The 23317-nt window shown below is 36.5% G+C and overlaps 2 protein-coding genes across 2 annotated transcripts in view; one reads left to right on the forward strand and one right to left on the reverse strand.

The window, feature by feature from the left end:
• Positions 1 to 768: 768 nt before the first annotated feature.
• Positions 769 to 4584, forward strand: LOC106141282 (protein lethal(2)denticleless). Its single transcript, XM_060947914.1, has 4 exons — positions 769 to 898; positions 986 to 1182; positions 1765 to 1876; positions 2543 to 4584. Exons 1-4 carry the CDS (start codon positions 856 to 858, stop codon positions 4189 to 4191), a joined length of 2001 nt encoding a protein of 666 aa, XP_060803897.1. The 5' UTR covers positions 769 to 855; the 3' UTR covers positions 4192 to 4584.
• A 1354-nt stretch (positions 4585 to 5938) lies between these two features.
• LOC106140638 (uncharacterized) overlaps positions 5939 to 23317 on the reverse strand; it is a 55375-nt gene continuing 37996 nt past the window's right edge. Inside the window, exons 5-8 of the mRNA XM_060947611.1 lie at positions 17175 to 17381; positions 16713 to 16886; positions 13065 to 13153; positions 5939 to 11883 (exon numbers count right to left, since the gene is read on the reverse strand). Of these exons, the coding sequence (XP_060803594.1) occupies positions 13073 to 13153; positions 16713 to 16886; positions 17175 to 17381 (462 nt within the window). The 3' untranslated portion in view covers positions 5939 to 11883; positions 13065 to 13072. The remainder of the gene's footprint in view (positions 11884 to 13064; positions 13154 to 16712; positions 16887 to 17174; positions 17382 to 23317) is intronic.

Here is a 23317-nt window from a genome sequence, read left to right on the forward strand (position 1 = left end):
TCCCACAATCATATTACGTAGGTACTTAGTATGTACATAATCTAAAACATATCCAGCCAGAACAGTCATAGTTTCTCGAAATAATTATTAAGATTGTGCACAGTATTTTAATTATTCTTTCGTACTAACTAATTAATTGCAATTCTATTTTGAAATTTAGTATAGAACTAAAATAAATCTTATTTATTAAGATAATTACAAATACTAATTCAGGAAAACTGAAAGATAAATCTACAAAAGCACCAAAATATGAAACTAACATTTATTTACAACTACAATAAATTTCAATAATTATGTTTGTAACATTTATACTTACTATAACACTTCGTGATTTTCATTCTCCATTATTCTTTACATCTTAAAAACGAAAGAAAACAAGAGAAGGAAAATGAAAAAGAGGAAAAAAAAAAGGAATAAAATATTTTGATCAAATAAAGCAAAAATTTTACGATACAACATACCAACAAATTAAAAATTTAACAGAGAAAAAGAGAAGAAAATGGTGGACGTTCCACCTAATTCCACCAACAAGTAAGAAGAAGATTCTGTACTTACATACATATTGATACGATACTACATCTACAATTTAACACCGATACAGACACGGAATTTAACATGAAAATCAAAATACACCAGTCCACTATTTTATTCCGTGGTAGGAAATTCAATTAAAAAAAAATACTTCGCGCCTTTTTTGCTGTCATGACATTAGCTGTCACTTTTAACTGTCAAAACAATTGGAGTCAGTGCCGTGTATTCGACTGTACCTAGTGGAATTTTGTAGAAAAGTCTGGTAAATTAAATTGAAATGTAATTTGTGATTGTTTTGTTGTACGGAATGATTGTGTTTCTACTATGAGTTACGTGCAGAATATAATCGATCGACAATTAGGGCTCTGTAAGTACCGTTTTAATAAATTTTATGTTAATTTGTTTGTAAACACGAGGTTTTGCAAATAAATATATTTACGTGTGAACTTTTCAGATTACCGCTTCAACTACGACAATGTGTTAAAGCGGCTTGTGGTTGATGGCGAGGAGTCGTTCTATGGTCTGCAAAATTCGTCGGTTGCAGCGCAATTCGATCATGATCCCCCAATATTTGCTTGCCGGTTCTCCGAAGCACAAGGCTACGAGCACATTCTCGCGATTGCTAATGAAGATGGAAGAGTTGCCATACAGGTGATAGTTTATTTTTTATTTTTTAGTATAAGTGCCTGTGGAGAGGATGAGTGAAAGCCGGTTGACTAAGCTAATATACAAGGAGAATGAAGGAAAGGAGAATGTTGGGTTAAGCAGGCCTAGACCTCCTTTCGACCTAACTTAATCAAATCAAGGACATCCTGGCAAAGATATAAGTTAACGAGTACCCTAAACAACAACAAAACATTTTAAATAGTCATTGGTATATGGAACATGGTATTTGAACCTGTGCTCTCTTTATGATTACCGATTTGACCACTAACAAGGAACTTACCAACCATTCTAGTTAATTACATTTATACAAAATTTTATGTTTGTCTTGTGGTTAATGTTCATCTTATGGATAAGGATTTTAAACTTGTGATTCCTCTTGCAAGCAATGGGCCAGCAACCTGTCACTATTTAAATCTCAATTCCATCATAAAGCCATAGAGCTGAGTGGGGCCTTTCAGTCTTTTCAAGACTGTTGGCTCTGTCTACTCGGAAAAGGATATAAATGTGACTATATGTAATAAATTTTTCTTCATATCATCATAAATATAGAGTGTCATTACCTTCCAGGACACAACAAGCGTCGGCTCGGCTGGAACGCTGGAGAGCTTCCAGTGCCACAATAATGCGGTGTTCGACCTCGCGTGGATGCCACATAACATGAACTTTGTCACTGTCTCAGGTACTGAATGAACTAAATGATAATACTCAAAATACTGAAGGCCTGTTTGTGTAGTTGTCAATTTTTGTTTTCAATCAAACGGTCCTGGGTAAGATTCCCGGTCAGGTGATGATGGTTAACCTTTTTCAGGTTAGCCTGGGTCTTGGATTTTTATCAATCTTAGAATAGCCCTGAGTTAGTGTCCCATAATTCAACTCTCGAACTCACTATGAGGCTAGCTCAGCCTGTGTTGTGAATATATTTATTTATATACCTTATTTACTGTGCGGTATGGTTCCCAGCACTAATAGAAAAAAGAATAGAACCACTCCATCTCTTTCCCACGGATGTCGTAAAAGGCGACTAAGGGCTAGGCTTGAATACTTGGGATTCTTCTTTTTGTCAATTGGCTAGCATCCTGTCACTATTTGAATCTCAATTCTTTCCTTAGGCCAAACTAAGAAAAATTGTAACATGATTTGAAATGTCAGAGATACAATAAAGGTATGCTAAGTGCCTGTTTAATACCTGTATTATTTGTAAATAATGCATATAGTACTCCTATAGGTTATCTATTTATTTATTAAGCCGTAGTTAAGGGTCATGCCCTACAGCCATTCGCCAGGAGACTCCCACACACATGTACTGACCATTATTCACATAGACCTCAAAATATTTCCCTTTCAGGTGACCACACCGCATGCCTGTGGGACATCGGCGACGGCACACCAAAAAGCGTCCAGGTATTCTCAAACCACACGAAATCTGTTAAAACTGCCGTTTTCAGACCAACTGAGCCGTCAGTATTCGCCACCGGCGCGCGAGATGGACACATCCTTATCTGGGACATCCGAGCTAATAGCCAGCCTTCAGTCATCCTAAAACCTGATAATTGCCTCATGAATTGCCATTCCAGCTATGTCCCGAAAACCCCGGGGTCCCACGGGAAGAGACCAAGATTCGATAACCACAGAGCTATCAGCATCACGGGATTAGTCTTCCAGAATGATCAAACATTGATATCTTGCGGCGAATGTGACGGCAACATCAAAGTGTGGGATTTGAGGAAGAATTACAACATTTACAAACGCGAACCGTTGCCAAAGCATTCTATACCGTACTGCGGTAGTTCGACTAAAAATGGTTACACGAATTTGATCATTGATGACGCTCGGATGAGACTGTACGCCAGTTGCATGGATAATGTCATCTATTGCTTCAACATATCCACTTATAATTCTCTACCGGAGCAAAGGTATATAGGTCACGAAAACAGTACGTTTTATATCAAAACTGGTCTGAGTCCTGATGGTACGTATTTGGTCAGCGGCAGCAGTGATAAGAATGCTTACGTCTGGAATGTGAAATATTCGGTGCCAATAGTGAAATTAACAGGACATTGGGCAGAAGTGACCTGCGCTGCGTGGTGCCCGACAGGAGACATGAAGATAGTAACTTGTAGCGATGACGCAAGGCATAAAATATGGCGGATCGGAAAGGAGTTTCCCGATTTGGACGTCGAATTTAAGGGGCAAGCAGAAATAGTGCCCAGAACCGAAGTGGGGACTTTACCACAATGGGGCTCTTTAGATAAAACTCCGAGTTCTTTGAAGAGAAAACTGATCTCAACGCCTAACTCTTGTAGCGCTAAACGTTTGAAGGCTAATCAACTATGCATGAATACGTCTATAAGGAAAACAAAACGGTGTTTAACGGATCTGCTGAACGCTTCCAAAGATGGCGACGACAGCGAAATTAGCGGAAAACGGCCAAGAATTGAATCCGAAGAGGTTAAATTGCTACCCGCTGGCATTAAAAGGAGAATGAATGAAACCAGTCCGGTTAAAAAGTGCATTTTAGAATCCGACGTCGCAAACGAATGGATTTACGCCGCCCCAAAGCCAGGCACATCCTTCATGACTCCCACTAAGAATTACGAGAAGAAGAATTCTAAAATAATCTCGCCAAAAAGTCCTAAAGTTATATCTCCTAGTACAATTCAAAGATCCCCAATCAAAGTGTCGCCCGCGAAAGTTAGAATCGTGTCGTTCACGACGCCCACGAAGGATTTACCTAATTTCGTGTTGACCGGCGAAGCCCCTCACCTTAGACTAATGTCGCCGATGAAGAAAAAACAGGAGACCACTGACTGGCTGACGAGGATGTCTCGGGAGAAACGCGGGAAACAAGATGGCGACAAATCTAATGTGACAGCGTCTCCGCTGAGTCCTCGAGAGAATATCCCGCCGAGAAGAGGTTCAGTTTCGGAGAAAACTCCAAAAAGCAAGAAAAGTACAACGTTATTGAAATATTTTACTGTGTCGAAGGATAAGTGATTGATGCGAATTTGATTATAGGTTAGCTAATAAGTACAAAATGGACTGAAATTAAATTAAGTTCTCGAATTTTTATTATTTATGGTATTTTTATAAACATCAACAATTTTATTTTTAGACAAGGTACGTACAAGAGCTGTATCGATCCTAACAAAATTAACCTTCTATATTCTTGATTTTATTTCTTAGTAATTACAAACAATTGTATATTTTGGTTTTAGTTTATATCTTTGTTTTGGGTTATATTATATATTCTCACTATTATATATAAATCGATCTTGAAATTAAAAAAGCAAGGATATAGAATAATCATAAAGATTGTGTTAATTTTGTTACAACTATTTCCGTCATGGAGACTATAGTCGTTAATAATCACAGCATTTAGTATTTTATAAGTAAACGAATAGGCTATTACACTCTTTTTTGAAAACTGTTTTAAATCAATCCTGAGACTGTGTTATACCTATAGAATTTTTATTAAAATTTTTTGAAGCCGAAAAGTGCTCTAAAAACGATTTATTATTTATGATTTTGTATTTTCGCGCGAAAACGCCATCCGCCATGCTGTTTTGACTCGTGACGTCATACTTTTAGTAAACAATACGGCTCTACGTAAGACTAAAGTAAAAAGATTTTTGTAATAATGAATTACAATACATATTGTTGGTGTCTTGTTCCTGAATGCAAGAATACAAGTATAAAAACACCAGAAAAATTGTGGATTCCACTGCCAAGTGATATTAAAATGAGAAACCATCAACGTATTAATCCTCGGTAGATTTATATTGTCTGCTTTCACAAAACCGTCTTCCATGATTCTATTAAATTATTAAAGAGTAAAAACCCAAAAACGTGATAGAAATTTTAAAATTTAGAAATAAACAGAGCCTGACATCATCAATATGTTTTCGATTCGATATTTGTTTACTAAAAGTATGACGTCACGTCAGTACCCAACATGGCGGATAGCGTTTTCGACTTTTGAAGAACAGATTAAAAAAGAGGATTTTTTAAATTGAATTATAAAATCCATATTGCACTTTTATGAATAATGATCGATGTTTTTCTTTTATTTTTTACAAAATCTATAAGATACGTGCATTTTTATATATATTTTTTACATGGTGTAAAATAGCCTATTCATACTGTGAATCGTGAATAAATGACTAATAACAGTATTGTTGTTTTATCTTGAAATAGCCTTGGACCCACTAATATAAAAAAAATTATCTATTTATATGGCAAACCTCAGGACTCCATTCCTAATTTCATATTGAAATCATTAGTTTTATACTCATTTACATTTTTTAATGTAGACAATGAGCATTCGTCCATTTAGATTTAAGAGATCTATATTTGTAAAATGACGTCCGGTGAAATGCTGCAGTGTAGTTTGTTCCGCCGCTTCTTCTTCACACGCGCTTTAGAAGTTAAGTGTTATGCCTGCGGAATCGCGGCTCCAACGATGCTGTGTCGGAGGTTGTATAATTATATGCTCCAATCCGTGAAATCTTTGCTTGCGCGATTTAGGGTTTTCGCTGTTTTGACTGACAGCGTCGCGTAATTTTATTTTTGTGACTTGTGGCGCAGAGATTTCGCCACAGATAGAAAATAGCGGGTTAATCTTAATTATAGGGTTAAAGGGACCCGTGAACCCAGGGCACGTAAAGAGGAGGGTACCAATTAATACCACGATACCTATAATTGGATAAAGACGCCACAACAAATGGGACCAATAAAACACCAATTAAGACGTGACATTGCTCACTCTTTATTACGTTGTTAATCAATATATAAAAACATAATATAAATTATTTTTGTATAATATCACCATTGATTGTTGCAAACTTACACGATACAGCGGGCTCTGACACTCGTCCTGGGGCGTGAGTCGCGTACACAATTGCCTCAAAATTATTTATATAAACTTTTTTACATGGACAACTTTTTATAGGCATGTATCGGAAACTTGCCTTATAGAGGCCAAATTTGTGTTACTTTTAAACCAAAAAATCTTTAACCACGCTCTTTTAACCAAATTATATGGATTGTATAAAGATAATGACATCGTCGATCAATTCTGTGCGAGACTTAGCGCCTAGTTGTTTAACATCAGAATCGACATGAATAACTGTTAAAGACGTTTTTCTAGCAAACACTAAAACGTTATTCCGGATATAATATTTTTGAGTAGCGCCTAAAATTTATTTTATTAAAAAAAAACTTTAATTTCCCTTTGCAGTGGTTATAATATATTTCACAGTAATTCTAAAAAGATTGATAAGTAAATAAAAAATAAGACAAGTATTAAAATTTTTTAGACTTTGTCTAGTAAGCGCTAAATTTTTTCCAAAAAACAGTGTCGCGCTGTTCGGAACGTCACCTTATCGTAAATGAAAAGGGAATATACTTCTATCTCTAAAGTTAAAAAAAGATTTTCATTATTCATTTGCTTAATCATATTCCCGCCTACGCTGAATTTATTTTTTCAATCGATTTGAAATCGGACGAGTGCGGAGCCCGGCGGAATCTCGAGTTAGGAGAGATCATAAAATCAACGGCAGATCTGTCTAGCCCATAACTTGTCCATCAACACAGGTTTAACGCAAACACGGCTTGTACGGTACCGCAATTACAAAAATAATAGCCATTTGAATTTAAACCATAATTGAAGTCTTTTTTGCACACCGAAATAAATCTATAAGTATTTTTGATGAATGTGAAAATAACCTATTTTCAAGATTTTTAAACGCTTTAATCTCTTACAGCGATTTAACAATAATTGGATGGATAGTACATAATTAATGTACTTTTTCAATTTGAACTTTTTGACATCAGTTTCTCGTGGGCAGATAAATCACGAGTCGAGTGAATTTCGTTCCTAACTACACTTCGTCGAATTGTTATCATTCAAAGAACGAAAATAACTCGTCACGCTGGTTTCAAAATCACAATAGGTTGCTATTATATCTTATTATTTGGGTTATTTATATGGCTGTGACTTTGCAAATACCGTACATAGCCGTTATAACGATAACAACGAAAAACGTCGCATCGCACAACGCACGCGAACAGCAATCTTCGGTGTAATACACAGAAGCTTGTATGTTCATTTTTGTATGAGTTGTATGAAATAATCTCATACTGTGTTAGGACGTGCGGCTGTGGACGTAACGGATGAAAACATAAACGAATATGTTGAAGGTTTCTCGAGAAAACAGTCTCAATATTTTATAGGTATTGAAAGAAATAGAGATGGCAATATGCAAAGTTAAAACCAGTTTAGTACGCAAAAGTGTTCAACTGTTTAGTATTTTAAAAATACTTTATCAAAAGATATTTTGAACACAATAGTTGTCATTTTGTACGAAATGTGAAGACTGTTTTCTCGCGATGCCCCCGTTTCAACAAGATGGGCGCACGCGCCTCCGCCATACAATTTGTTATACCTACTACATCTAATTCTGCACTTAACACTATGTAACTTAACACTATGTACATACATCTTTAAGCGATTTTAAAAAAGTCTTAGTACTTTATTAATTTGAAAATTTGTTAAATGTCTTTATCGTTAAATTCACTTGAATCACTCGCACCACATTTTTATTATGTTGCATCCAAGGAGCTTATAAACTACAGAGATTGCACTGATATCAAAAGTGCCATATTACTCCTGCCACATAGTGTAATCTCCATAAGTTGTAAGCTCTTGTATCACTTCGTTTTCGATAAAACAAAAAACAATACAAACAACCAATTGTTTAGCCCCGCTAAAATTAAATGTTATAACTAGGTACAACCGACGTGACTTGTACGAACGACGACGCCGCGTAAGTACTTCCCGTTTCTACTGCACTTTAGTTCAAATGGACTTAGTAACTGAGTTCAATAAAGTAGGTATTCCCTACTTTATTAAGAAATAAAAACCATGCTATTTATATGGACCGATTTCCAGGTTAGATATACGTCGAACATAACCTAAACTAACCTAAATTGACCATCAAATCATAACTAATATTGTTGCTAAGTCCATGTGAACCTACGAATAAGTAAATTTCCTTTTCAATTATTGCACATTCAGCGCGGCTCGCCGTCTTAACAATTGACATAAAAATGGTAAAATAACATTAATCTATGATGGAATCACGTATAATGGCGATGATATTCATGCTAAAACTATCCAATATAACTAAAGCGTACACTTCAAAAAGGACAGACTTTGAAAAAGGTGAAATCGTTAAACTATGCCTTTTGCCAGTCGTCTAATGTCTTTATTACATTAAATATTGTTAGTTTTTGGTGTCGCGTCATTTCTTTTCCAATTGCTAATTACAAGTGGTTGAAATCTCAGTTAAATTTAAGACAAATATTTCAAAATAAGTTTACATTTATTTCGAAATAAGAGAAATTAAATAAAACCATAGTTTGCATCAGCAACTTAAATGCAAAAGACATGATTTTTCACCTCCACACATTTTGACGGTCTATCATTTTTGAAGGGCCAAGATGGCGACGATTTAACACAAATACCCCGCACTCAGTCGCAATTCGAGATCAAACCAAAGGCGATGCGTGCATCACTCCTTTTGACGAAGACCGAGGGGCACAGATATCAGATACGATCACTGAAAAACAGACCTTATTACCACAGATATAGGTTGAAAATTATACCGAAAATGTGAACTCAGATAAGATTTGACAAAGTTGTAAACTAACGAGTGATTTGGCGTTATCGATTTTGACCATTATTAAAAAGAAAAATACTAAAAAAAAGACGTGAAAAATATTTTTATCGCGTTAAAATTCGCATCCCTCGGTCAACGTTGAATCGCTTCGTGATAATTAAACAGACAGAAATGTCACACGAGTCTTGTTATTTTGACAGATCGATTCCAAATTTATCTTAATATAACGCTAGATGGCAGCATTCGCAAACGCGCGCAAAGTGCTCGACGTCGGATCGGAACTCACCCTTAAGGTAGACAGACGATGATCTTATAATTTTAGTCCGCAAAACTAGAGCGTTGCTCGATCTATCTTTCCACTTAGAACTTTTACAAGAATCGTGTCACATTCATCTCATTACCACGAGCCTCCAATAAACAATACAGTTTTATCACATTGATACAATATTTACGAGTCATAAACTAGCGATGGCCTCGTGACAATAGTTCGTGAGTTAGTCTGGGTATCGAATCTCTTTTGTGTTGGCCGATTATAACTCAACATTTTGTTAAATAAATTTTAATGAGTCATTGAAATTAATTCCACACGTGAAACCGTTAAATAATTATTATTCCACAACATCTAAAAATGAATTTTCTTCATTATTATAACCTAATTTTTTGTTATCGACAAATTACGGTTATTTACAGACATTATTGGTAAAATCAAAAGATTCGATACATTCAGTTAACAAAACGAACGCACTGCTTAGTCTTAATCCAGCTCAAACGTAATTAATTACTTGCAAAAGAGCTTATTTATTTTAACGTTCAGGCGAGAACCCGTGACTCAAGTTGTAACGAAGCCATAAAAATAATAATCAAGAATTTTTCTTCATTTCAAAATAACGATGCAAAATGTTTTAATAGTGTTTAATTTTGAATTTGAATTTTGAATTTATGGATCTCTCTTCGCGCAAGAGTGCGCGAAACATCAGTTTTATAACAGTTACTGCGCCCTCCAGGTATTTCTTTTATGAAACGAATTAAATTTTTATGTCACGTCGCATCTGTCATACTTTTCATAATATCTTCTCTCGGGTCTGTTGGAAGAGATTGTTTTAGAAATAAAAAGGTACCTATGTCATTACTTTAGTCTTGTTTTTATCATTTATTTTTCTGTGTACGTAAAATTGGTAAATAAATAAATAAAAATATGCCGTCCAACTTCATATCATGAGTTCTCGCCGTCACGCGTGCCACTAAACAAATTAAGATACAATTTTAACAAAGATGACACTTCGAAGTCGTATAACACACACGCTCCATACAATTATAATACAAGTTTGTACTTTGATCATTATTTGAGTGCAACCATAGAAAAATCAAACTGAGCTCGAGGCGTCCAAACCTATAGACTTGAGACATATAGACCAGTCAAATCGTGTAAAAAAATATATATAGTTGAATATAATCTGCTATTTAAAAAGTGAGTTTAAAAATCTAATATTGGTCTGAATATTTAAAATACATAGACTTAATCATTTATAACAAAACAAAGAATGATAACTTAATTGTTTTATTTATTATAATGAAAAATAAATTTTGAAGTGATCATCACTTCAAAATTTATTAGGAATTTATCATAAAAAGTAGTCATTATAAAGCACATCGATATGACAGGTCTATAACTCCTAATGTCTATGTCTAAAACAATTCAACGACAAACAATTAAAAGTGCTCAGGATAATTTACTACAATAAGTGGGAAAATATGCTTTTTGAAACATCTTAACACATGTCATATACGGTCGTTGGCGACTATATATCAGGTTTATAAAGTTTTCTATATCTTAGACAGGTGTCTATGTCTCAGCCAGGCTTATTGCGCTAGGCGCGTAGAGTAGCTACACAGAGAGACAAATCTTTATACGAAACAGAATAAACGATTAATATTTTTTAGTCAACAATGTGACAATAAATATGATGCACAGCCTAGTTGTCAAACACTGAGGCAACATTTAGCATATTATAAACATGAAATTTTATAAAACTTTCAGCGACATGACTCTAATACACGAGCAAACACAAATTTCAAAAATTTGTCTTAAATCCCATTAAACACATTGACATAAACTAACATGTTCCAAGGACACGTTATTCGTTCGTAGCTTTGTCTCTGTATTGTATATCTCCTCTACGCTAAGTATCCTGATATTGGATGCACACGCGCATACTAAATGGGATAAATTACATCAGCATTTAGAATTAGCTCGACGTTATCTTATCGGCTAGACTCTAGAATTAGACAAAATATTTCCCATATTTTTCGCCATTTTAAGTGATTTTAAGAGTATATGTACTCTGAACTACAACGGTTGGGAAATTAATATAAAATGAAATGGTACCTAAGTAATTATTTCAGGTAAAAATCTGGTCCAATTATAAAAATGTTAAAATACAGGTATTAAACAAAGAGACATTTATTTGTTATCATTAATATGAGCGGGAAAACAAAATGTTAGATATACTTATATTAAAATCAGACCAAAAAGACACTCAAACAATACTCTACCACAGACTATAAATATTAAAAAAAAGGGGTGAGCCTTAAAAGTTGCCTATAATGTGTAGCATTGACATCTTAGAACGTTAGACGTAGAACGTTGTCTTTACCAGTGTATTGCACATCTATATTACCTTTAAAAATATTTTTTTTCATTTCAAACTAGAGTCCATACGATTGCGAGTTATTTAAACCCCCTTTTTCAGTCGGGTTATACGATAAACCTTCCTTTTTTCAGTCGGGTAATAATTTTAAACCCTTCTATTTTTAAGTCGGGTAGTAATACAAATCATGTGCCTTTTGAGGCTAGTACAAGCGTCGGCTGCCGATAGCTTTGCCGAGTGGTCGCGAGGTGGCGCCACGGCGGCGAGATCGACACGACACGACACGACACTGTAGTGGTAGTGTAGTGATCACGACACGTTACGACGTGGCCACGTCGGCCGTCGTACACCTTGGATATCTGGAATAACAAGTTGCGATATTAAAATTCTGATAGATTATGTAGGCATATGAGTGCCGCGTGGTTTCAGGCACTTAAAAATAGAACCACTCGTCGTAGGATATCGTATATATATCGATGAGTTAAGGTAGATACCTAGAGACATTCATTTTATGCAGCATTTGCCGTGTTTCAATATTAGATTCCACTGTTATGGTTGTGGAGGTTCTGACCTCCGTCCGTCTGTTTTGCTGCGGGAGTCGCTTTGTGTGAAAATCTGGATTATCCAATTCAGGGGTTTTAAAATAATAATTTGAGTGCGTTTGACCTCAATCTGTAGACGAAAACTCAAACAATGCCTATTAAAAAGGGTCATTTAGTAGAAAGACGAACTAGCCCACGTGACGTAACATGACACGCGCAGAAAACTACCGCTGTTTCACTTTTTATAATAACATGAAACGGGACGGCGATAGTTTTTGGCGCGATAACAAATCTAAAATAAGTAGATACCTACACAATATGTAACTTATCTACGGTGAACGATGTGTATACCTGCAATTAGTTTTTTCATAAGAACAAGATGTAATGTCCCTGTTATTAAATGTAGTATTAAAACACTAATGGTGAACCAATCAAATAAATAAAACCTCCTACGAGGTCAGGCGAAGACGCAACCGGGACTAAAGCCTGGAGAATGTTGATAGATGACGATTGATAATGAGAACATAGACGTAGAAGAAAAGGCGGACGGAGTTGTGGTTTGAAAAAGGTGAAGCATTGTAAAGAGCCATTTCATGAGATAACCTATGATGCATCAGTGACGCAATGACGGTCGACTGTCACACTGGTGAGAGTGTGAGCGTGAGACGTGTAGAAATATACTATAGGTGCTTCATTTTACCGTATAATAAAACTCTTTACCCTCTATTTTTCTCTGATATTGTAGAACTCTGTCGTTGGTACTGTCCACCTGTCCTTATAATGATGTCCGTCTATATGTATAAGGTTACACACGGATCTATGATATTGTCACTTGTCGGGTTCATCGTGTATTTTTCAACCTTGACATTGGCAAAATCATCGTTTTGTTGAACGATGGAGCCTTAGTATTAAAAAGTGAAAGTGAATAAAACTCCGTCCGCCTTTTTTACGTGTATGAGAGAGAGAGGAGAGATAGAGAGAGAGAAGAAGCGTGTTACCAGTGCGATCACCAGCAGAAGACGGAGAGCTCGCCGCCGTGCGCGCCGCCCACCGCGCGCCACGACCGCACGCCGCCGCCCACGCGCAGCTGAAACGATCAATCATCATCAAAATATTAACTCGAATAGATATGATTATCAATCATTTTCGAGTTAATATTTTACTTATTTATTCTTTATTGTACTATTTACAGTTGAATGTGGCCTTTCAGTCTTTTCAAGGCTGTTGGCTCTGTCTTTACCGCAGGGGATATAGACGTGATTATATGAATGAATAAATAGGACCACTCCATCTCTTTCCCATGGATGTCGTGAAAGGCGACTAAGGGATAGACTTACAAACTTGGGATTCTCTTTTAGGCGATGAGCTAGCAACCTGTCACTATTTGAATCTCAATTCTATCATTAAGCCAAATAGCTGAACGTGGCCATTCAGTCTTTTCAAGACTGTTGGTTCTGTCTACCTCGCAAGGGATATAGACGTGACCATATGTATGTATGTATGTAATAAAAAAATAATACAATACGGAATTATTTTTAAATAAAACATAAAAAAAACCTTTTTAACAATTTACGCACGCGGGTACTAAGAAATATACATTAATATGTCTCGACATACATATCTTTCTTTACCAAGAAACATATCTCTTCAATGGCCGCTGTTCCTTCATTGAGTTTCTGGCGTCGTGAATGGCAGAATACCGGCTATCCTTATAAGGACAGTTTGAACCGAACCTAACGTAGGTACAGTCGGCAACGAAACTGTTACGAATCGCGTAAAATATAGCTATCAAAAAACGTGCATCCACACTTTCTTACGCGAATTATCGCATTTGATAAATTGCTAATTTTGGATTAGGCTCTTACATTTTTCCTGATTTTGTTATATTTGATCTTTGTTGTACTTATTACAATGAGTTAAGGAAATTATAAGTATATTCTGACACTTTATATACTTTATATGAAGCGAGTTAACAAATTTTCACGTTATGAAGCGAAATTATTAATATTTAATTTCTTAGAAAATAATTTTGATAAAATGTTGAGCCTGCATCAAACTTACGAGTAATTACATACCTAAAGTAACTTTAATTGCTAGAAATTCCCACAGCAGTGGAGCTTTGCACAAGAACTAATCCTACTAATTAGGTACATAAATGCAAAAGTTTGTAGGTATATGTGTTTGTTACCTTTTCAGGCAACAACTTAATTCACATATAAAACTTTGACATTAGAATATCAGACATAAAACGTCAAAATGTGCTGTGTGGTTCCCGGCATCAATAGAAAAAAGAATAGGACTACTCCATCTCTTCCCCACGGATGTCGTAGAGGGCGACTAAGGGATTAATTTATAAACTTGGGATTCTTCTTTTAGGCGCAGGGTTAGCAACCTGTCACTAATTGAATCTCAATTCTATCAAAAAGCCAAACAGCTGAAAGTGGCCTTTCAGTCTTTTCAAGACTGTTGGCTCTGTCTACCCCGTAAGGGATATATACGTGATGATATGTATGTAATCAAAGTAATCAAAATTTAAAGTAGTTAAAATTGATAGCTGTCGCTGACTGTACCATACTTTTTGCGTTACATCGTTGCGTCGGAATGGGTGCGTTTGACCATTTACGTCGAGCGGTCGGCTGGCTTTTTACAGCGTCAGAGAGATCCGTGCAATGCCTGGTGTAGCGTATATGGCATTCTTTATAATTGATAAAGCAAAGAAATTGAATTCGATATTAGTTTTGAGTTCGTGCAAACGCTTTCTACGGACGAAGATGTATCCGTAATAGGTTATAACTTACATTCATCAATTCAGATATGTAGTTCATAAGTACATACCTACATATAATCACGTCTATTTCCCTTGCGGGGTAGACAGAGCCAACATTCTTTGACGTGATTGATAGGCCACGTTCAGCTGTTTGGCTAAATGCCTGCTAGCGTATCGCCTTAAAGAAGAATCCCAATTATATAAGCCTATCCCTTATTCGCCTTTAACGACTTCCATGGGAGAGATATGAATGGGTCCTATTATTTTTTCTATTGGTGCCGGGAACCACAAGGCACTAAAAAACAGATATGTACATATATAGTCACAAGTTATTAACTTGAATGTGATGTACAATTCACATACATACGTAAAATCACGCCTTTTTCCCGAAGGGGTAGGCAGTGACTACATCTTTCTACTTGCTACGATCTCTGCATAAATCTTAATACAATGAACATAATAGGTATGTAAGAAATATTTTTGGCTGACGCTTGCTACAATATGTTAAAAAAGGACGTGTTATGTATGTGTGTTACGAACTACAACAATAACAATATCATCATTATAATAGCTGATTACCTATAGTACCATTTGAATGTATGGAAAATTTCTATTTCTCTAAACTTAATCTTATAATATAATCATATTACTTAACTTGAACTCTATAATTATATTACGGCTTTATCTTTCTTTTTGCGACATATACACAACATAACTATCAGTTTATTCCATTGCACAAATATAATAAGTTCATATGTTCCCGTAGGAAGGCGGGTGTAACACGTGCTCGCTAATTATCCAGGCCCGGGCTGCACTTTTCAATTTGTTCCCGGCTCCCGCTGGAACACGCGGACGCATCGCGACGCGACATGCCGGATGCAATTCCGAAACTTGTTCATTGATTACTGGGGAGCTTTGAGGGGTACCGCCTATCTGTTATGTTACTATTCTATAGGTAGGTATACATACAGGTATACAGTAGATGTTTTGCGATAAAATAGATAGAAAATATAGCTATCTTTAGTAATATAAAATCTGACAAGTAAACCACAGTCAATTTCGGCCGGAGAGGCAACCCTAGTTCTGGCGGGCGGACGGTAGACGTTTCTTGTAATACTTTCAATAATTCAAGGCTTACCAAGGGTAAGTAATAGAGTTATAGATATATATTATACGGCCTCTGTGGCGCAGCGGTAGTGCGCTTGTCTGTGTCACCGGTGGTCCCGGGTAGGCCGGGCCAGGGCATAATGTGAAACGATCTTTCTCTGACTGGCCTGAGTCTTGGATGTTTATCTATATAAGTATTTATTCTAAAATATAGTATCGTTGGGTTAGTATCTCGTAAAACAAGTCTCGAACTTACTTCAAGGCTAACTCAATCTGTGTAAATGTCCCGAAAAAATAAATAAAAATAGATCAGTTATACATCCAGTTGCATGTGTGCATACAGGCAACTGGAGGTTTTCTCACGATGTTTCTCACCTTAAGATCATTGTGCTGAGTATTCTGGCTACTTAAATGGGAAACATGGATGATGAGATTGACCTAGATAATGTATCTTTGGATTAAAGTAATTATTGGGAAGTCTTAACATAAATTTGTAACGAAGATTACTGAAAATTAATTAAGTCTGTGTGGATTTTGTGACGCCGCGCCGTGGTATCCCCTGCGCCTCTCTTATCTGCCGTTCGTTCTCCAAGTAAAGTAGCTCGCTGTCCTCTGGCGGCTACTTACTGTCGTGTCTATATCCAAATCCACGCTCCCCTAAAGATAGTAAAACTAGTCCTACTAAAAGTTGTAGTTATTCTAAAAATATTTAAATTACCTTTCATCACTCTAACTTGCGACGTTTTACCTAAACTGTCTCTCTCTAACTCACCTGTTGCATCTTATCGAAATCGAGCGCGGGCCGGTGTCTCCTGGGCGGCGCGAGCGGCGCGCGGCGGCGGCGCGGCGACGGCGGCGGCTCGCTGCACGCGCACGCTGCGCCCGCGCGCCGCGGCTTCAGCGCCTCCAGCGGCGGCGACGTGCGGAAACGCACGGGAGTCTCTATCTGGAAGTCACAGGGGGCCAACCAATGTGTGAATTTTTCCAAAGAGGGAACACAATTTAATCACGAATTTTTTTGAAATATTCTTCCTATTTTTCTACTAGTAGATCCTGTAATGAGTTGATGTTACAGCCGTCCATGAACGTTACATTTCAAAATTCATATGTTTTTATTTTAAACGGCAATTTACCTACTCTTACTATCGTTACTTCTCCCAATTCCTAAAAATTTAATACACAAGTTAGCACACTTATGAGTATGACATGTATCATGTGTATTAGCATGGCATACCTTCGTGTCTTCATCGTCATCCGAGGGCGCTCTCGCCGCTCTATCTTCTCCGTCGTCTAGATACGGTTGCGCCGGCCATTTTCTTTTCTCGGGGGCGGCGGGGGGAGGGGAGGAGGCGCCGCGTCTCCTAGATTCCGGCGCCGCTGCGCCCGCGCCGGCCGCTTCGGTCCGCGCGCCGACGTTCCCGACGGGCGCGCCGTTGATCACCTGCCATGCGATATTGATATGCTAGCGGTTGAGGTGTGAGTATGTTTCCTAATGAGACTACTGGGTCGGGATCTATGTGCTTGAGAATAGAGGGCAAAGGAACGACGTACTGATCAAATTGGTGTATTTTCAGAGTTATTAATAACTTTTTTCAAATTGGTGTATTTTTATTAACTTGTGTACTTTGATATTCCATGGCGAAATATTTTCATCTTTCAGCAGATGACAAGAAAATCACCTAAAACTTAAATTTTCAAGATTGATCAGGGTATATTGCACATTTTTAGAACATCGATATTGGCTTACAGAATGTTAAAATGAAAAATCATCTTTCTTACAGTAAAATTTGACGAGCATTTCTCGATGTGCCAAAGTATTTGCAGAACATTAAACTTGAGAAGTATCTTGCTTATTTGTGGCCATAAATGTTTGAAGAAAACAAACACTTTATCTATGTAGGTATCCATCAAGTCTACGTGTTACCTGTCCAGGCGGAGGAGACGAATTTTCCGCTTCGACGCGCCTCAAAGCCATCGGCTGCTACACTACACTGCCAATTTATTGTCGCCTTAAAATAAGAAAGGCCTAACCAAATTAAAAAATTGAACGAGAATAACGACCGTTGCATCATGATGTTTTATAAAAATATTAGTTTTTGATTATCGTAAGGGATTTTATTCCAATTCTTTTATGTACACTTGACAATTCATCTATTAATCATTTTACTATGTTACCTAATAAAAAAGCGTTCACAAATCTTCCTCAGTTTTATAGTGAGGTTCTCATAGTTGTCTTGACGATACAAATCAAACGCACTTTTTCATAACATTCATTTTAATTTATACTAGATTGGCTATATTTTCCAAAGATGAAAACAAATTAGATTTATAAAGGTATCTAAATAAAAGCTGTAATTTCAACCTTCTACTTGCAAAGCTGAGTTTATCACAAAAATTAACCAATCCCAAAACATTAATTTCGGTAGTTCATGACGTGGAAAAAGAAGTTTCTGATGTTGTAGCCAACGTTGCAATCCTGTTACCGTGTAGGGAGCTATTACGCGTTTCTTTTTGCAATTAAAAACGAGCCGGAACAAAAGAATGTCTAATTCCAGGCCGGGGGAAAGATAAACAAATGCTGCAGGCTCCCAGGCAGACGGCAAAATGAATAAAACCAAATTGTTTTGTTCAAAAAAGAGTCCGCAGCGTCAATTGCGGGCTACAACGCGAACTGTGGTGATAATGCTCGGTATTCAAACACAAGTAATAATTTATGTAAAACGTTAAGTACTAGTTTTGAAAGGTTTGTTCGTTCTGGGACCTCGGGATGTCTGGTACGGGCTTTGAGACCAGCAGATTGCTATTGTCGTCGAAGTAAAAATAATACAATAGAATTTCTGAAGAGATCACGACGTATTTTAAGGTACGCTGTAATGAACTCATAAAAATCGGAATAATTTAGAATGAACAATATATTTCAACAACGCGAAATTAATATCTACAACAAACATTAATTACAGAAAGTATAAAGGCAGATATTATATATATTGACTTAACTAACAAAAAGAAACCCTTCGGCCACTTTCGAAACGAAACTGATACTTGATATAGACTCGACATTAGATTCAAAGAATACAACGACTCAAAATTTCAATGCAGCAATATTTCTACTTTCCATATTAACATCTTTTCCGGCATCCCTACGGCGGAAAGGGGGGGGCCGAACAAAGGAAGGCCCGACCAAGGATGCACAGAGCAAATAATCAAAGGATGCACAGAGCAAATAATCAAAGGATGCACAGAGCAAATAATCAAAGGATTCATTGATAGACCGTCGGAGAATCTTGTAGGCTTCCTTAACTTTCTTTATTATGTATGTAAGCACCTTCGCTTCTACCACTATCAAAAGCAAAGGGTTTCTTTGTACATTTCATGAATTCATAATAACAATGTATTCTCTCGTACACATTTCTAATTCAAGTGTGAATTATTGTGAAGTTGAAACTTCTTCTGCACTGACGCTTTGGAAGTTACACTAAACTTACTTTTAAGTTATTTATTCGACGTCAACCAATGTTCTGACAACAAAAGATTTGACAATTTATTAAGTGATGTTCGAAATGTCCCAAAAATTTTTGAATTTGAATACAATTTATTTTGTGAAACGTTATCAGGTATATTTCTCGGTCTATCTGGAAACTTCACAGCGTAATTCCAGGAAATTAATGTTACTTGCAGCCAGTCGTATTGTACAAGACGGAATATGTCTGTACTAAGATCTAGACTTAGACAGCCTTTGTCCCAAAGGACTTCAGTATTCAAATTTCGGAACGCCTTGCGCCATTGACATTCACAAGGGGTTCTTTGAATTGCAAGGCTATTATAGGACTACAAACATATCTGAATGAAAGCTATTTTCAAACCTTCATTTCTACAATATGACCAAAACTAAAGTTAGGTAAAACTGATATCCTATAGACTACTAGCTGTGCCCGCGACTTCGTCCGCGTGGAATAGTTATTTTGGGCATCATTGAAGCCCTCAAGGATGAATTCATCATTTATCCCGTTTTTTTTTTCACATTTTCCATTATTTCTTCTCTCCTAATAGTTGCAGCGTGCTATTATATATCCTAAAGCCTTCCTTGATAAATGGTCTATTCACTGCAAAAATATTTTTTCAATTCGAACCAGTACTTCCTGAGATTTCCTGATATTTGCGCGTTCAAACAAACAAACAACAGCTTTATAATATTAGTATAGATTAAGTGCAACTAGAGCTGTTTCTAGCTAATTTACCTCATGTTTTCACTATATTTTTGATTCATGATATACTCGCACCGAATTGAGCATGTTTGATTCGCACGAAAATCATTAATATGAGGCCGAGCTCAAATATTGCAAGGCTTTTAAAATTTAAAACTCCACCGAGCACGGGTCTCTCGGCGCTGCGCGCGCTATGCAATTTGTCATTTTTTTATCGTCTAGTAATTTTCGCCGTCGCGGGCGTTAACCTCTCTCGTAACTTTTTAATCTCTTTAAGCGTAATATGCACGGGTGTTGCAGATCCGCTGCCAAGTTATACCGACGGCATAATGAAATCCAGCCCCGCACGACGGCTGTCCAAACGCCGACCGAGATCATTGTCAAATTATGGAGAGAAGGAAACTTAGTTATTCTATTAAATATGCTGTCAATAAGCGGTTTCGGCTTGTCCATTGCGACTATCAACAAAATGTTTCAAATGCCTACGCCTTAAGATAAGATTAACGTTTCATTAAGCTATACTTAAGCAGACTTTAAATTAAAAGTAGAACTTAAATCTTCAACTTAAAATGGCTTTAAAACTTTAATCTTAAAATGGCTGCCGCTCCGTTTTTATTTTAATTTGCTGAAATTGGATCATACTTTTATGCTGTTAATTTGTTAAAAAACTATCTGACAGGTATCTGATTTCCTTTTACTCCTATACAAATACTTCAATATCTTTATTTTATCGTTGCATATTAGAAATTACGCCCTTAAATTCGAAATTGCCTGTTTCTTTTATGGTACAATGAAGTTACTCTTCGTACTGAAATAAATAGACTCTCCAATACGTCAAAAATATGGTGTGATCGCGTGATTAAGAATAATACGAGGGTAAGGAACCCTTGGTTTAACAACAGCGACATCACTCGATATAAGTCAGTCAAACACGAATACTACCGTATGTTATCTACAGTGTATTTTTTATTCATATTAAACTGTTAAATTGTTTATTATATCATCATGATCGGGTCGCTTATCACTAGCACGTCTAAGATCCCAACAAACATGTCAAAACAACAATGGCAGAATTTGCAATGCCACATATAGTTCGCTAACTAAGAGTCGGTAATTTAGTTGCGGTGTCTCGGAGAATTAATGTGGCGTGTGATGTGCGGGCTGTGGACGACTGTTGCGCAACTGATTAAGGAGGCGACATGTTGCAAGACTATCCTCGTCCACGAGAAACTATTTTATAGGCCACTACCTAATTGTTGCTTATTTGTCTAAATTCATTATGTTTTATCAATATCTGCTAGTAAAGGCAATTTAAATGTAATTCATTCAATGTTCATTGATTGATGATTCATATTTGCATTTTATTAATTCAGATTTTTTATTATCATCAAATATTTTACAATGACGTTGACTAATCGCGCAAACAAAGTTATTACGCACTGAAATTAAACACGCTATTAAGACAAAGAAAAATATTATATTGAGACAGAACATTGTATTGTAGATGTTCTTTTTATGTCTATCTCTTCTTCATCACTCAAAATAACCGGACTATCGCCCATAAACCATGCAACAATGCTTAAAACTAGTTTCAGTAACAAAATAAAAAATATAATCTCAACCACTGGTGACTCCGGAATAAATACAAGAAGAAGTTCCAATTACTATTCTAATAACGCCTGAACTAAACCCAGAGTAATGTTGTTATAGAATAGTGAACGGTTTCTAACCGTGGAAGACAGGAGCTGATTAACATTGTAATACACTGTGGCGGCCCACGATACTAGTTTCGTACTTGATTTTGCTCCGAGCTTCACTTCTATGGGAATTAGAGAAAGGTAAGACACCTTTAAACCATTAGATCTAAAATTATCTGTACACAAGCCGTTTGAGTCCATCCAAAATCTCTAAATTAAATAAATTCTAGTTTTACATACATATGGTCACGTCTATATCCCTTGCGGGGTAGACAGAGCCGACAGCCTTAAAAAGACTGAATGGCCACGTTCAGCTATTTGGCTTAATGATAGAATTGAGATTCAAATAGTGTCAAGTTGCAAACACATCGCCTAAAAAAATCCAAAGTTTGTAAGCCTATCCCTTAGTCGCCTTTTGCGACATCCTCATTTTTAGTTTTACGCGAAGATTTATCTTCATAATGCATCTAGCAATAATATACAATTTAAAGGACCTCTCGAAATAATGCACAATGCCATGGATACTAACTGAGAGTAATTTACTCAAGTAACATCTTTTCATCATAAATAACGTCTTGGAAATTGGCTTGTGGAAATGGGAAAAGCAAGATGGAGATTGATTCCAGATGAGATGGCATGTGATAGTACTTCCATCCAGACCTCTTCCAGGCAGACTACTTGGGGTGCGGACTACTTGGGGAACCGAAAGAGACTGAATAAGTTTCTAACAAACATAAGAAGTGGGATAAGGTAGCGAAGAAAAAGAAATAACCAATGAAGACTTGAACGAACAAGAATTCCAATGGGTGTAAAGACCTAGGATACAGCTATTGCTAAATAAAATATGTGGCAAAGTGCACGAGGCACCGCTGTATTGAGCGAAGAGACAATTATGCTATTAGAAATTCTCTATAGCATCAATTTCCTGCCTTCAGCCTTTGACCGCTGTTCGACCCTTCCTTTTAATGTCGTTAACTGAAATCTTGGCAACAAGGTTTCTGTGAGCGACCATTTTTTTGTAGTAGTTTCTTTACACCATATAAAACAAATTACAAAAAGGTATGCATGGTTATAATTGCAATGCGGGACTTATCCCTTACGTTTTGTTATGTTCGTTTACATATTAACATAAATTCTGACAGACAGAGCCAATAATATCGAAAACACTCGAAGGCCTCAATAAATTGCAAAGCTTAATGAAGAGATTGAAATTCAGATAGTGACAGGTTGCTAGCGCATTGCCTAAAGGAAGAATCTAAATAATTCCTTTGTTATAGAAACATAGAAAGAAATATGAATTATGTTATTACTATAGTAATAGTCCAGTTAGATTGTAATTTGATAAATATAAGAAAAAGGGCGTGGGAGGCGATTGATGAGACAGCGAGTTGTACAATTTCCCTTTTATTGCATCGACATGAAATATATACTCGTATTTTTTAACTTATTTATGATTTACTTATTTTTGATTATGT

Source organism: Amyelois transitella, chromosome 14, assembly GCF_032362555.1.
Source record: "Amyelois transitella isolate CPQ chromosome 14, ilAmyTran1.1, whole genome shotgun sequence".
Lineage (NCBI taxonomy): Eukaryota > Metazoa > Arthropoda > Insecta > Lepidoptera > Pyralidae > Amyelois > Amyelois transitella.

Excerpts from the sequence above, each read along its gene's own strand:
- LOC106141282 (XM_060947914.1), top strand. The coding sequence starts at position 856 with ATGAGTTACGTGCAGAATATAATCGATCGACAATTAGGGCTCT. Across the intron at positions 899-985 it reads CGATCGACAATTAGGGCTCT|ATTACCGCTTCAACTACGAC; the intron begins GTAAGTACCGTT and ends TGAACTTTTCAG. Across the intron at positions 1,183-1,764 it reads ATGGAAGAGTTGCCATACAG|GACACAACAAGCGTCGGCTC; the intron begins GTGATAGTTTAT and ends ATTACCTTCCAG.